The 14,902-nt window shown below is 42.9% G+C and overlaps 1 protein-coding gene across 7 annotated transcripts in view; it reads left to right on the top strand.

Annotated features, from left to right (window-relative positions):
• The window catches only part of EPN2 (epsin 2), a 978,978-nt gene that overhangs the window by 212,662 nt on the left and 751,414 nt on the right, over positions 1 to 14,902 (top strand). For all 7 annotated transcript variants that reach the window (XM_044089576.1, XM_044089572.1, XM_044089573.1 and 4 more), the window contains exon 3: positions 11,450 to 11,562. In XM_044089576.1, the coding sequence (XP_043945511.1) occupies positions 11,450 to 11,562 (113 nt within the window). The remainder of the gene's footprint in view (positions 1 to 11,449; positions 11,563 to 14,902) is intronic.

The raw sequence follows: 14,902 nt of genomic DNA, 5'->3' as shown, positions 1-14,902 counted from the left end.
GTAGGTTAAACCTTGTAGTGAGGACAGGTGTCTCCATGGTGTTAGCTCTACCAAACGAGATCTGGGTATCTGTCGCCTAGCATTGTGGGATATGGGGAATCCTCGAACCGGTAAATAGCTCTCGAGCTTTAGTAGAAGGCCGAGTCGGAGCCGAGGATTGGCTCCGAACCCATCCAACAAGAAAGAAGATGAGAAGAAGACAACTAACATGGAACGTTATGGTAGGTACATAACTTCTTATTTTAGTACATGCATGCTTTTTGGCATATTTTTTCCAGCCTTCCTATTTGGGGGCACCTGACATCTGGGGCAAGAAAAACTGAAGAAAATGGCGTCAGCTTCGTCTTTTATACCCCTGGCGCACTGACGTCAGGGAAGAGGTGACAGCAACCAATGCCGGACCTAGACTTTGGAATTCTGGCTGACTGCGGGTAGCCTGCCAGCAGGATAACCCAAGTGTAATGACTGCAACAGTGAATACACTCGAACATCTACATTTATGGTAGGTGCACAACTGTACTGTTCTCCCTTCAACAACAAATGCAGCAGCTGATCCCTCCACAGGGACAGTCACCAAGAGATGCTCTAGTCCTTGCTTTCCCACCTGTTCCTGTGATCCCCAAATTCCTTCAGAAAGCATACAGGTTGAAGTGCAAAGTGATCCTCATTGCTCCCATTTGCCTCGACAAGTCGGGTTCACCTTCCTGTGGTCTCATCTGATTTGTCCTCTGTGGGCACTGGAACCCTTTCCAGATCTTCTGTCTCACCCCTCAGGATAACTCCATCCAGATCTTCACAACTTGAAGCTTCTCCAGTTCCAGTGATAGCTAGACACTCCAGGCTTTCTTCTCCAGTTCAGAAGATTCTGATCCCCCCCCCCCACACACACACACCACCACCACAAGTCCTCTTCCAGGAAGATTTATAAAAGTAAGTTGAAAAGGTGTTCCTTTTGGGCCTAGTAGCATCACATTGACCGGCTCATGGCACCCATTTCGGCAGTCTTGGATTTCCTAGCTTGTCTGTTTCATTCGGGGGCCAGTTTTTCTACTGTCAGAGTTCAGTTGGCAGCCATTTTTAGCTTCCATATTGGAGAAAATGCTGGATCGTTAGCTTTTTCTAGACTTTGCAAAGCTTTTCCAGTAACTGAGGCCAAACTCCTAGGCATTATAATTGATCGACAACTTGAATTCAACAGACACACATTCCAAACTATCTCTAAAGTACACAAGAAGCTAGGATGTCTCTGTCATAGCAAACCGTTTCTAACCGAGTCTAGAAATACCATAGCCAGAACTCATCTCCTATCATCATTACTTTATACCTTTCCAGTTCTAACCAACATTAATAAAACTGACCTGACCAAACTCTATATATGCTACAATAAAATACCTCTGTTCGCAGCCAATGCTAGATCACATTCCTGTCACTGCCAATCCCTACTTAAACTACACTGGTTAGAATTTCCAAATTTATTATGCTACAACCAACTCATCATAGCTCATCAAATTCTTTACCAGCCTGATAGAACCCCTGCCCTGGCAGGCATGTTAAATTTTCACAACTCTAACAGGGCACTACTATCCAGTAACAAATCCTTGATTGAAGTCGATCCATGTAAGAACAGCTCTGGAGAAGCCCTATTCTCCTGTGATGTCGCAAAAGCATGGAACAACCTCCCTCCCAAAATCTACAAAAGCTACAAAATTCCACAATCATATTTAAAGACCTCCTTAAATCATACCTTTATGCTAACCCTCTTGAAAACTGCAAAGACCCTCCTGAATCCTCACCCCACTGTAGGCAGCTTACCCCCAAAGCCTCTGATGCTCACTTTTGCACCATCACCTATGTGCATTGAATACTCTGTTCTCTCTCTCTCTCTCTCTCTCTCTCTCTCAATTTCGGCTTTTCCTGGTTAGGGGTCGCCACAGCAGATCACCTTGTCTGCTCATGATTTGGCGGTGGAGTTTTACAGTGTCGAGTTGCCAGCCCGGTGCCCAACCTTCCACAGAAGGCACACACATGCACACATTCATGCCATGGGTCAATTTTAGCGTGTCCACTCCACTTGCAGCATGTCTTTGGGGATGTGGGAGGAAACCGGAGCACCCAGAGGAAACCCACACGACCACAGGGAGGACATGCAGACTCCACACAGAAGACACCCCAGCCGAAGATCAAACCGGAGAGCCTCTTGCTGTGAGGTGACAACGCTAACTGCTGCACCACCGCGGCCGTCCTCGAGTGATAGTGTAGAGTAAGCATCAGAAGTAGGTACATATTTATAATATTTACAGAGTATTCAATGAATACTCTCTAAATATTATAAATATGTACCTATTTCTGATGCTTACTCTACACTATCACCCATTTGCATTGTACAATTTTTGTAAATATTGTGAATATGTACTTATTCCTGAATACCTTACATACACCTACTGTACTAGTACTTTAAAATATGTGATCTCCTGACTGTACTATTAGATTGTTATGCATTTAACTGTTTCTGCCTTTTTATGTTCGCATTCTATCATATGTTAGCCAACTCCTTATTTGTATTCACCTGTCACTCTGTAAAAACCTATCTTGTCACACTGTAATTTCTTGGAGCTTTTCTCCCCAGGACTCCACTGAAAATGGGCACCTGGTGTCCAGTCGGATTTTATCCTGGTAAAATAAATGTTAAATAAATACAATTTTCTCAGAAGTATGTTTCTTCTTCATCCCCCTATCAAGGATCCTACCTCTCTGTGGGATCTCACGTCGGTTCTGCAAGACTCTGGTCTTACCTCCCTTTGAACCCGCTGCAAAGACGGATTTAAAATTTTTGACCTGGAAAACAGCATTCTTAGTAGTCATTACTTCTGCCAAAAGGGTGTCGGAGCTTCAAGCCTTAGTTTCAAAATCCCAGTCTTATTTTTCATAAAGACAGAGTTACTGTATGCACTAATCCCTCTTTCTTACCTAAGGTCACTTCTGCAAATACCATTAATCAATTTATCAACCTTCCTGTGTTTTTTTTCCCAAATTTTCAGAGCAACAGAAAATATATGTTGCACCTTTTAGACGTTCATAGACAGTTGCATTTTTGTCTGGATAGAACAAAATCTTTCAGAAAATCTGACCAGCTGTTTGTGGTTTCCTCATATCCTTAAAAAGGGAAAGCTGTTGTCAAAGCTACAATTGCTCAATAGCTGAGGGGTTGTATTTCTTATGTTTATTTGTCAAAGAATGTTCCTTCACCTAGGCAAGTCAGAGCTCATTCCATGAAATCCATAGCCACGTCTCAGGCTTTTTGGTTTAGGGTTTCGTTGGAAGACATTTGTGCGGCTGCTTCATAGGCAAGTTCTCACACATTTATTTTGCATTACAAACTTGATATCCTCTCCAGGAATAGAACTGCTTTTGGTTCTGAAGTACTCCGGAATGTCCTTTCATGAAGCCACTGAGATCTGTGTAGCTGGGGACTTTGCCCCCAAAGTTTTGATGAAGACTGAACAGACAACATCGGATAAAGAAGTTATGTCCTCACCATAACGTTCCATCTGTGTTTGCTTCAGTCTTCATCAACCTTCACTCCCTCCTTCCCTCTTCCTTTGTATCTGAAGAACCTGATGGATAATACTAAGAATCTCTCTTCCTGCTTTGAGCTCCTGAGCATCTTTTAGATTACAATATTAAAAATTTGCTTTTTTGTATGCTGGGAAAATTAGTAGCAAACTCTGTCTGAGGTTTCTGGGAGGAGTGAGGGAGTATGGGTAGGGTGAGAGGAACTCTAGTTTGGAAGCTTTAGCATGCTAACGGCCAAGTCAGCTCCGTGGGTCGGAACCAAACCCACAAGTTTGATGAAGACTGAAGCAGACGATACAGCTGGAACATTATGGTGAGTACATAACTTCTTTTTTCTGTTGTTGAATAAGTAAAGGTGCTTGAACTTTCATGCCATTTTGGGAAAAATGTTGCATTTTATTTTTAATTATATATTTTTAGGACAAACTGCACTTGGAAATGAGTATTTGTTTAAGTTACTAGTGGAAGGGTGAATTGTATTTTTATTGTATCTGATGTTGTCCTTTTCATAGTTTCCTCAGCTGATGGGTCTTGCATCTGAATTTTTCGTCTTCTCAAACTTGTGATCCATAGCTCAAGTTCCTCCCTTTACTTATAATCCCCTCCAAACCCTTTATTACCTCAGATTTCATTTACCAGTCAGTCAGATGTTGAAGTAGCTCAAGTTCAAATAATGCACCTTTTTTGCCTTTTTAAGTTGTCTTTCCAATCCTTTTGGTGTCATTCTTTTTCTGTTTGTTTGATGTTCATCGTGTTTCACTGTTGCAGTCATTACTCTAGGGTTATCCTGCTGGCAGGCTACCCGCAGTCGTCCTGAATTCCAAAGTCTAGGTCCAGCATCGGTTGCTGTCGCCTCTTCCCTGACATTAGTGCGCCAGGGGTATAAAAGATGCAGCTGACACAATTTTCTTCAGTCTTTCTTGCTGCGCGGTGCCCAAAGCAAAAGCTGTTTGCAAGTGCCGACTCCTGAGATTTTCACAGACTAATTTCAGATCCGAAGTCTTCTTTAAAGCTAAGTACCCCGTTGGGGAAACTTTTTTCTTGCTCCAGACTGATGTCAGAAAAAGTTAACAATTGCATTTCTTGTGGGAAGCAAATACCTCATAAGGATTTTCATTCTTAACTGTATTCCTTGCCTAGGCCCTGATCATAACATTGCAAGCTGTCGGTTTGTGCTAGATTTAACCAACGCACTATTAAGCATCTGTTCGATTTTGCTTTTCATTACTTTGGCCGAAGATTCAATTATATAATGCCGTCGGAGCAGCTGACGACTGAAGTTTCTAAAAAACGCAAGGAAAATGAAAAGGACAGGCATCAAAGATCCAAAACAGACGAGGCTTCCGCTAAGCCAGTCGCCGGTTCTCAGTGAGGCGCTTTTGCAGCCCTGACGCCCGCTACCTCAGAGCCACAGGCCGCTGACGACTCCCATGTGGAGCCAGTTAGGCCTCTGGATACTCAAGGTATTGGACACTAGGAAACCATTCCCTCAGATGGGTCCGTAGCCGCTGAGCAGGCATCGGCTTCTGAGGGTGTTTTCAGACCTACACAGTTATATGTAAAGCCTACTTCAGCTTCCAAAGCAAAGACTAAAGCAGCTGTAAAAACAAAGTAACAAGTACAGCATTCTCCAGCACAGACTTCCATGCCTAAAAAATAGATGCTCAAAATGGCCGAAGACCTAATTACCTTGATCAGGAGTTCCCATCCCCCTCCTGACAAGAGGCCTAGGCAAGAGACAGACTATGACTCTTCAGATCAGGTTTCCATTTCCTCTGACTCCTCTTTTGTACAGGAATACTCTCTTCCTCCCTATGAGGATTCTGATGCTGAGGAATCTATCCCTTCAGGCACTCCTCCTGAGGATTATTCTTTTGGGGAAACCCTGCATACCATGAGGGAGCACTTCCACTAGGAGAGCCAAGATTACTCAGAATCAAAGAAAAGGCTTAGAGATTTTCTTTTACTACCTCAGCACAGGCCCCTTGCTATTCCCCCTGTGTTAGACATTGTAGATGTATTTTCAGAGTCCGGCCTTACTCCTGACTCTTTACCTCCAGCCCCTGTTAAACCAGACAGATACTACAGGGTTCCAGATTCACATAAATTTCTTTATAAAAACCCTGCTGCTGACCCAGAAACTATTTCTCAGGGTCCCAAAGGGGTCAAGGCTGCTACTGCGAAAAACCCTATCCCTTCTGACAGGGATTCAAGGGCACTAGACAGATGGGGGGAAAAAGGTTTACACTTCTGCTACTTTGGCTGTGAGGGCTTTAAATTGTCAATTTCATATGATTAAATATCAGCAATGCTTAATGTCACTTGTAAAACAGAAATTGTTGGCAAATTCTGACTGTGAAGAAAATAAGGAAATGCAGGATTTATTGCATGCAACTGAACAAGTGGGAAAGCATGCATTGCAATGTGGTTTTGATTCTCTGGAGGCCTCTTGCAGGACTGCAGTTACGGGTTCTGTCATTAGGAGGCATGCTTGGTTAAAGGAACATAATCTGCCTGATCATGTTAAAGCAAAATTATTAGATGCTCCATTACAGCATGATACCTTATTTGGTCTTAAAGCAGAGGAGGTTTTGAAGAAAATGGAGGACAAAGCGAAATCTATGCAAACAGTAAAGGATTTCTTACAGGTACAGCCACCAAGATTTAGCAGGAACTGGCCTACAAAGAATTGGTCCTTTCCAGTGTCAGACAGGCCACAAAGAGGCAGATACAGACGCTCCAGAGGCAGACCCCAGCCCCAGGGCTCATACAGGCCCAAACAGTTGGGCGCTTCTACTTCCAAAAGCAGAGAAGACAAATCACAGCCATATAGGAAACAGTCCCAATGACTTGCCTCTGTCAGCACCAAACACTCATCTTTTGGCAGCCCCCTTAGGGGGAAAACTAGCACTTTTTTCTCAAAATTGGCACATGATTTCCCAGGACAAATGGGTCTTGAATATAGTGTCCCAGGGATACAGGTTCCACTTTCACACCCTGCCAAAGGCAAAAGGTATGCCAGACCTGCCACACAATCAAATGGGCAGAGGCACAAAAACAAGTTTCGTCCCTCATGAACATGAGGGCCATTCAGCAAGTACCACAGCAAGAGCAGGGACAAGGATTTTACTCAAGACTTTTCTTGGTACCCAGAAAGGACAAAGCCTGGAGACAAATACTGGACCTGTCTATTCTAAGCACATTTCTGGACATTCCAAAATTCAAAATGTTAACTCTACAGCAACTTCTGCCCATAATGTTAACTCTACAGCAGCTTCTGCCCATGCTGGGCAAGAAGGCTTGGCTTGCAACTTTAGACCTAAAAGAGGCATACCTACATATCCCAATCAGACAATCTTGCAGAAGATACCTCAGATTCATAGCTGTCTCAATGCACTACCAATTCTCTGCACTGCCCTTTGGCTTATCTACTGCGCCCAGGGTCTTCACAAAATGCCTGGACCCTGTGATTGCATTTTGCAGACAAAGGGGAATTCAAATATATCCTTACTTAGACGACTGCCTAATACAAGCAGAGAACAAGGACATTCTACTACAGCATCTGGCATTCGTGAAAAGATTGTTCATTTGCCTAGGGTACACAGTAAACGAAAAGAAGTCAAAACTAGTACCCTCTCAAGAGATAATATTCCTGGGTACAAGCTTAAATACAACTGCCCAGATGGCTTATCTCACGCCAGACAAACAAAGGCAACTGACTACTTACTTCAAAATGTTGGCAACAAAGACCCAGTTATCTGCAAGAAAAATTCTGCAGGCTTTGGACTTCATGGCATCCTGCATTTTGCTAATTCCATATGCCAGACTGCATATGAGGAAACTTCAATGGTACCTAAAAAGTGTTTGGACTCAACATTGCCAAAACCTGGAAACATCAATTACCCTCCTTCCTTGCCTGCAACAGGAGTTTTGATGGTGGGCACAGGCCTGTCACCTCAACAAGGGACAGCCTTTCACTCTAGCCAGGCAGTCAGTAACAACAGATGCATCAGATTATGCCTGGGGGGCCCACATGGTAGGAAAATGTATTCAGGGCACATGGCCCACAAGCCAAATGCATCTACATATCAATCAAAAAGAGATGCTAGCTGTTCAGAATGCCCTGACAGCTTTCAAGGATCTACTTCATCCAGGACAACTACTGATAATTACGGACAATACTACAGTCATGTGGTACATAAACAAGCAGGGAGGCACACATTCCTACCCCCTCTGCAGACAAGCCATGACTTTGTGGAACACAGCATTGACTTACCTGCAAGCACAATTCCTGCCAGGAAAAAAAATACTCTGGCAGACGAACTAAGCAGAAACATCACGGATCCCCACGAGTGGAAACTGGATCCACAAGTCTTCAGCATGATAACAAAGGAATGGGGGATGCCCAGACATAGATCTATTTGCCTCCCCTCACAACAACCAACTACAGAGATTCTGCACAAGGACTTATCACAAGCAAGCATGGAAGGTGGATGCTCTCTCATTCAGCTGGAAAAGCCTAACAGTATATGCCTTTTCTTCTGTGCCTCTCCTCCCCAAGGTACTCCTAAAGGTCAGACAAGAGAAGCCAAAAATGATTCTGATTCCCCCCGACTGGCCACGCCAGCACTGGTACCCAATCCTAAAAAGCTTGTCTCCAGGCCCAGCCTGGACATTGCCTCTAATTCCTCACTTACTGACCCAGCGAAACAATCAGATTCTGCACAGCCAACTCAGGACCCTAAATCTTGCAGCATGGCGGATAATGTAGCCATTCAAAACACACCTCTCTCTAAAGCAGTGATGGATGTTATTTTGGAGGCCAGGAGGCCCAGTACCAGAAAATCTTATGCAGAAAAATGAAAAGGATTCTGTGCTTGGAACCAGGCATAAGGAATTGACACGTGTACCTAATATTCCTCAGATTTTACAATACCTAACTGAGATGCTGGACAAAGGCCTATCCTTTTCATCAATTAAAATTCATGCCTCTGTCATTACAGCTCATTACAACACGGAATCACCTATTTTTTTCTCTTCCATTGCTAAGGCAGTACCTCAGAGGGGCCAAAAACATAAGACCTCCAAGGAGAGCCCCAATACCTGCATGGGACCTCAATTATGTCTTGGAAAAACTCACACTGCCGCCTTTTGAGCCAGCCAATACAGCTGATATAAAGTTCTTATTTTGGAAAACAGCTCTGCTCCTAGCAATAACCTCTGCAAGACGAGCCTCAGAGCTATAGGCACTCTTGGCTGTGGAACTGTTTATCATTTTCCATCCAGACAGGGTTTCTCTAAGGACGAACCCAACATTTATGCCTAAGGTAGTGTCCAGTGTTGCCCTTAACCCAACCATTCATTTGCCTACCTTTTATCCAAACCCACAGAATAAGGGTGAGAGACTCCTGCATTCTTTGGACATACACAGACAACTACGCTTCTACTTGGACAGAATTAAAGCTTTCAGAAAGACTGAGCAACTCTTAGTGGCATATGCTGCAGGATCTCAATGAAGGCCTATCTCAAAACAGACTATTTCAAAATGGATAGGCCACTGCATTCGTTTCTGCTACTCACAACATGGCAAATCAGTGCCCAAGGGCATTAGGCCTCATTCAACCAGGGCAGCAGCCACTTCAGCAGCCTTTCTCAGAGGAGTACCAACCAAAGACATTTTAGAGGCTGCAACTTGGAGTTCAGTGCACACTTTTACCAAGCACTACCATTTACCTCTCTACTGTAAATCCAGAGCAGGCTTTGCCACTGCAGTCCTGCAGGGCCTTATAGCCTCTCCTAATCCTATTTAGGCACAATCACCCAACCTCAGCTTTGGGATTCAACCCGAGAGTAATGACTGTAACAGTGAAACACGATGAACATAGTACAGTTGTGTACCTACCATAAATGTAGATGTTCGAGTGTATTCACTGTTGCAGTCCAGGTTACCCACCCACCATCCCCCTTTTTCTTGGCTGGGACTTGTATACTTCTCTATCCTGTACAACCTATCCTGTACAACCTATGTGGTGTATTTGCTTGTAGATGAAGAAAATGTTTATTTTACTGCATGCATAATTATTGGCAAAATTGATAGCCTACCATTTTGGGGGCACCTGACATCTGGCGCAAGAAAAACTGAAGAAAATGGCTTCGGCTGCATCTTTTATATACCCCTGGCGCACTGACGTCAGGGAAGAGGCAACAGCAACCGACGCTGGACCTAGACTTTGGAATTCAGGCCGACTGTGGGTAGCCTGCCAGCAGGATAACCCTAGAGTAATGACTGCAACAGTGAATACACTCGAACATCTACATTTATGGTAGGTACACAACTGTACTTTCTTTCCTCCCCTGATAGCAAAAAATAAATTATTTTATGCATAAGCCAATTGACTTCTTCCTAGTTTTCTAGTATTCTTGTTAACATCATTGGTATTTATCCTTTATCCCATTTGCGGGCAGTTCTTCTTACCACTGTTGGTGTCTGTGTTGCTGTTTTGTTATTTCCTTAGCTGCTGTTGTCTGCAGTTTTCTTGGACAAGTCCATTGAGTTCAAAAAGTGCACTTACTGCAGCCATAAGATCCCCAACTCTGATGCACATTTGCTGTGCGTTTATTGTCTAGGGGATGCTCCCCTCAGTGAAAATTGTGACATTTGCTCGGGATTCAATCACAGAGCATTGGTCGAGTATAGAAATTGGTGTTGAAGGGTTTGCTTTCTTCTCCTCATTCTTCTACTTCTCATTCTACTTCTTCTCCTTCTCATTCTACTTCTTCTCCTTCTCATTCTACTTCTTCTCTTTCTCATTCTACTTCTTCTCCTTCTCATTCTACTTCTTCTCCTTCTCATTCTACCTCTTCTCCTTCTCATTCTACTTCTTCTTCTTCTCCTCCTTCTCCTTCTTCTTCGGCTCCTTCTGATAGTTTCAAAGACCTCTGCTCTGACTCATTCCCCTACCAAGTCACCTTTTAGGAGGCAGTTTGGTTTCTCCCTAGAACAGATGCCCTCATGACAGCATTCTCCTTTTCTGCAAGACATCCCCAGTAAGCTTTGAGATTGCCATCTACTTCATCATCCTTCAGGTGTACTAGGAGCTTATTTGAAGCAGATGTGGGCAGAATGACAAGGAAATTTCTCTGGACCCATATTCAGTTAGGAGTTCTTCCTGCAACATCTGCAATTGGACCCATGAGCTTTGCACCATCCTAAATCCCTATTGTTGCTGTCTCTTGGTCTAATGCTCATACCTTTATTGCCCATTACAAATTGGATATTTTTTCAAGAGGTAAAGAGGCATTTGGGTCTGTTGTCCTCTGCAATATCTTTCCTTGAAGACCACCCTGGGTTTCAAGTAGCTGGGACATTGTCCGATCACTTGAGAAATGGACAAAAAAGACAACATCAGATACAAAAGTTATGTACTCACTATAATGATGCTTATATGCTGTCTGTTTTCATCCTTCTTCAACCTCCTTTTCCCCTTCCATTTATGGAGTATTTATGTGATTCTTTAATCTGTTCTGAAGGATATTCCCTTTTCGTCTATTCTTTAAGCTACAGACCTTTTACATTATGGTCTCTGGTACCCAATACTAATCTCCTTTTTGAACACCCTAGTTTTTAGTCCTTTGGAGTTCTAAGAGTAAGGGATCAAACTCAGTCTGAGGTAATGCAGGGTTTGGAGGGGATTATGGGTAAACAAATGAGCTTGAGTTACGGATTTCTAGTCTGAAAAGTGGCTGAGGTCTTATCCAAGACCCTTCAGTTGAGGAAGGATGAAAACAGACAACAGATATGTATTGTTATGGTGAGTATATTACTTTTGTTGGATCCTTTTTCTTTTTATGAATTTTTGTTTGTTTCTTTTTACAGCCACCTCTCCTCGTGTTTCTTCAGAGCTAGAGCAGGCACGACCTCAAACCAGTGGAGAAGAGGAACTTCAGCTACAACTTGCTTTAGCCATGAGCAGAGAAGTTGCAGAACAGGTTGATAGTAATGTCAAAAATGAATTCTGTATTTAATAGTGAAATTATCACCAATGGGAAATTTGGTTCTTTGTGTAGTTTACTTGTACGCTTTATTACTGCAGTTTGGAAAACATTAGAAAAAATGTCTGTGAAACAGTTAATTTGATGTAGAAGTAGACTGATACATTTTATTCTAAACTTTATAGTACAAGTAGTTTGCTGACGTGTTGACTGTTCTGCTTGAAGTTGTATGGCAACTGATGAAAATTAGTTTGACAGTATGCTGACCAGCTGCACAGGCTTTTAGCTGATGTTAGTGTATGATTTTCTCTTGATTTTGATACTTATTTTATAATTTGTGACATCAATACTTTTTTATTAACGTTTACCTTTCATAGCACTGTAACTGCCCATTGTTTGATGCAAAAATATAATGTCTGCGCATTGTAGTTCCAGTGCTGCAAACTCAGAAAATTGTGGTTGTTACTTGATCTGCTCACTGTCATAAACCTTGTGTACTTTAAAGCCTTAAAACAAGAAGAGCATTTTTTCACTGCTTTGTACTGCTGAAGTCAGAGTTTGCAGTTTCATTGCAGCTGATATCATTATTGTGGATACTCAGTTCAGGGTTGATTCAGTTTTGGAAAATGTAGTTGTATTTCTGGTGTGTAATATAAGCTACATTTACAATCTGCCTTTAAGCACATTAACTGTTTAAGGAGAAATGTTACACAAGGAAAGGTGCGGGCTTATTTTCCATCTCTTTCCATGCATGTCTTCCAGCTGTTATCAAGTCATCTGTATCTCTTTTTTTTTTTTTTTTTTTTTTTTTTTTTCTTACTTTGTTTGCTCTTGCTGCATGTCTTGCCATCAGACTTAACAATTAGTTGTTGTTTTCTACACTTTCTCAACTGTCTTTCCGTCTGGACCTCTCCACTGTTGACTTTTTTGCTTTCAGTGTCTCCTTATGAAACTGGCATTTCTGTATGCACTGTATGATGTGCATCACTGGATCACTGTTGCAGTAGCCCAAGCTGTTTGGGTTGTATCTTTCCAAGGACATGACCAACCAGACAGCTTTTCAAAGCTTAAGGGTGTGTTTTACTCACTTTTATTTGTCAGGAACTTGAGCAGTTCTCTGTATAAAAGGCATTTTAGACTGCCATATAGCTTTAGAGCTTTCTTGCCTCTGAAGTATGCTTCCTTGCCATATAGCTTTACAGCTTTCTTGCCTCTGAAGTATGCTTCCTTCAAGCTGGGCAGATACTTTCGCTTCCAGGAAAGACCGTATACTCTTATTATTTTTTGCAAAAATATGTTTACTTTCAGCTAGGAAATATGTTTTAGACCATCTTTTATGTAATGTGATTTTTCTTTTCAGTTGAGAATATAGGTTCATAGGTTGGTACTAGGCTATCAGCCCTAGGACCTATACAAGCCTAGCCATAACAATTCCCTGGCTATTTCTTCCCACACTATTTACTTCCCTGGACCCCTGTCTAGCAGGGCGACTGATGTGATCCCCGGGGTGAATTTCCTTTCTCCCATCCAATCGTCAAGGTTCCTTTTGAAGAGGCACTCTTCTTGACATGTATGGGCAATCTATTCCAGAGTCTGGGGAGTCTCTGGATCAGGAACCTATCCCTCCAGCATGTTTTGTTTATTGTAATGACAAGGTTTAGATCCCTGGAGCGTGTGGCTCTGAGGGATTGGGATTTCTCTAAGTTTAGCATGTCCAACAGCTCTGGGTTTGACATGGCCTTGTATGTTAAGCAGAGATCGCCTCTGAGTAGACGATATGCGACAAAGTATAGCTGGAGTTTTTTAAGGCGGTCAGCGTAGGGCATCTGCTTTAGGCCTGTGATTCTTTTAGTGAGGTATTTCTGCGGCCTTTCCAGTTGTTGCAGATGTCTTGAGAGGTACATACCAAATGGGGCGTTGTATTCTATAATGGGTCTAATGAGGGATGAGTACAGTGGGACAATGACCTCCTTTTTTTCTGGATGAAAAGCCCTTAGTGATGAGGTGTGCCACATAGAAGGATTTCCTGTCTGTTGTGGTGATGTAGTTATAGAAGGTGAGACCACTGTCCACCTGTGTCCCTAAGTCTCTTATCACACTTTCGCTGTTTAGTGTACTGCCACCTATATGGTAATTCACAGATACATGTTTTTTCCCAAAGGGGATAACTGTACATTTCTTGGCATTGAGCTTGAGCCCATGGCTTTGGCACCAAGCATCTGTTTCTGTAAGACCCTTTTGTAGAGTATCCACATCATTTGGGGATTCAACAATCGCTCCCAATTTGCAGTCATCTGCGAACTATGTTAGCCAGAGTCCCTTAGTTGTTGGCCTGTACTTCAGAGAAGTAGATGCCAAATGAGCGGTCCCAGGACTGAACCCTGAGGTACTCCACTTGTCTGGAGCTGGATTTGGAGTCTGCTACTTTTACAGTGTGGATTCTATCAGTAAGCCAGTTAGCAACCCATTGGGTGACGTAGAGATTAATGCCCAGCTTAGTAAGTTTATCTGCGATTCCAGAGTGGGGGATGGTGCCAAAGACCTTGGCAAGGTGGAGATAAGCTGTGTGGACCACCTTACACTTGTCCATGGCTCTGGAGACTGATTCGAAGAAGTCAGTCAGGTTCAGAAGACAAGATCGGCCCTTCACAAACCCAAACTGGGTGGGGTCCAGTGTTTGAAGGTTGCCAATGTCTTTGTTTATAAGTTCCATGATGATACGCTCCATGGCCTTGCAGATAAGCCTTGTCAGACTGATGGGACAGTAGTTTACGGGATCCAAGGTGGATCCTCCCTTGTGTGGAGTGGGATAACTGTAGCTCTGCCCCACTCAGTGGGCACGAAACCTGAGGTGAGGCTATGATTAAACATGACACTTAGGTGAGGTGCCAGTTCATATTGTAGTTCATGTAGTACACAGCCCGGGATGTCATCTGGTCCCATGGATGCTGTATTCTTAGCTTTGGAGAGTGCGTTTTTTACCTGTGTGGCCATTATTACCAAAATTTGGCAATCTTCTGGTATTGAGATGGGCCATTTAGGGGGTGAGAGGGGGGGTGAAGTTGGCACTGAATCGATCCGCCAGGATATTGGCAGTATCCTTGGGATCAGTATATTTAATGCCATTCTGTTTTATCTCGGAGCAGATCTGAGCATTGCCATTTAGATTCTTGACATAGTTATAGAATGCCTTGTGGTTGTCTTTGGAATCTTTGGCAATTTTATTTTCGTAACTGGCTTTGGAGGATTTTATGAGGGATCTTAGTTTCTTATTGAGGCTGGTAAGGGAGTTTTTTGCATCCTGGGATTTTACTCTTTTCTGCAACAGTTTCTTCCT

This window comes from Protopterus annectens, chromosome 12.part0, assembly GCF_019279795.1.
Source record: "Protopterus annectens isolate FY-2018-M chromosome 12.part0, PAN1.0, whole genome shotgun sequence".
Taxonomy (NCBI): Eukaryota; Metazoa; Chordata; order Ceratodontiformes; family Protopteridae; genus Protopterus; species Protopterus annectens.
This window is presented reverse-complemented; position numbering and strand designations above follow the sequence as displayed.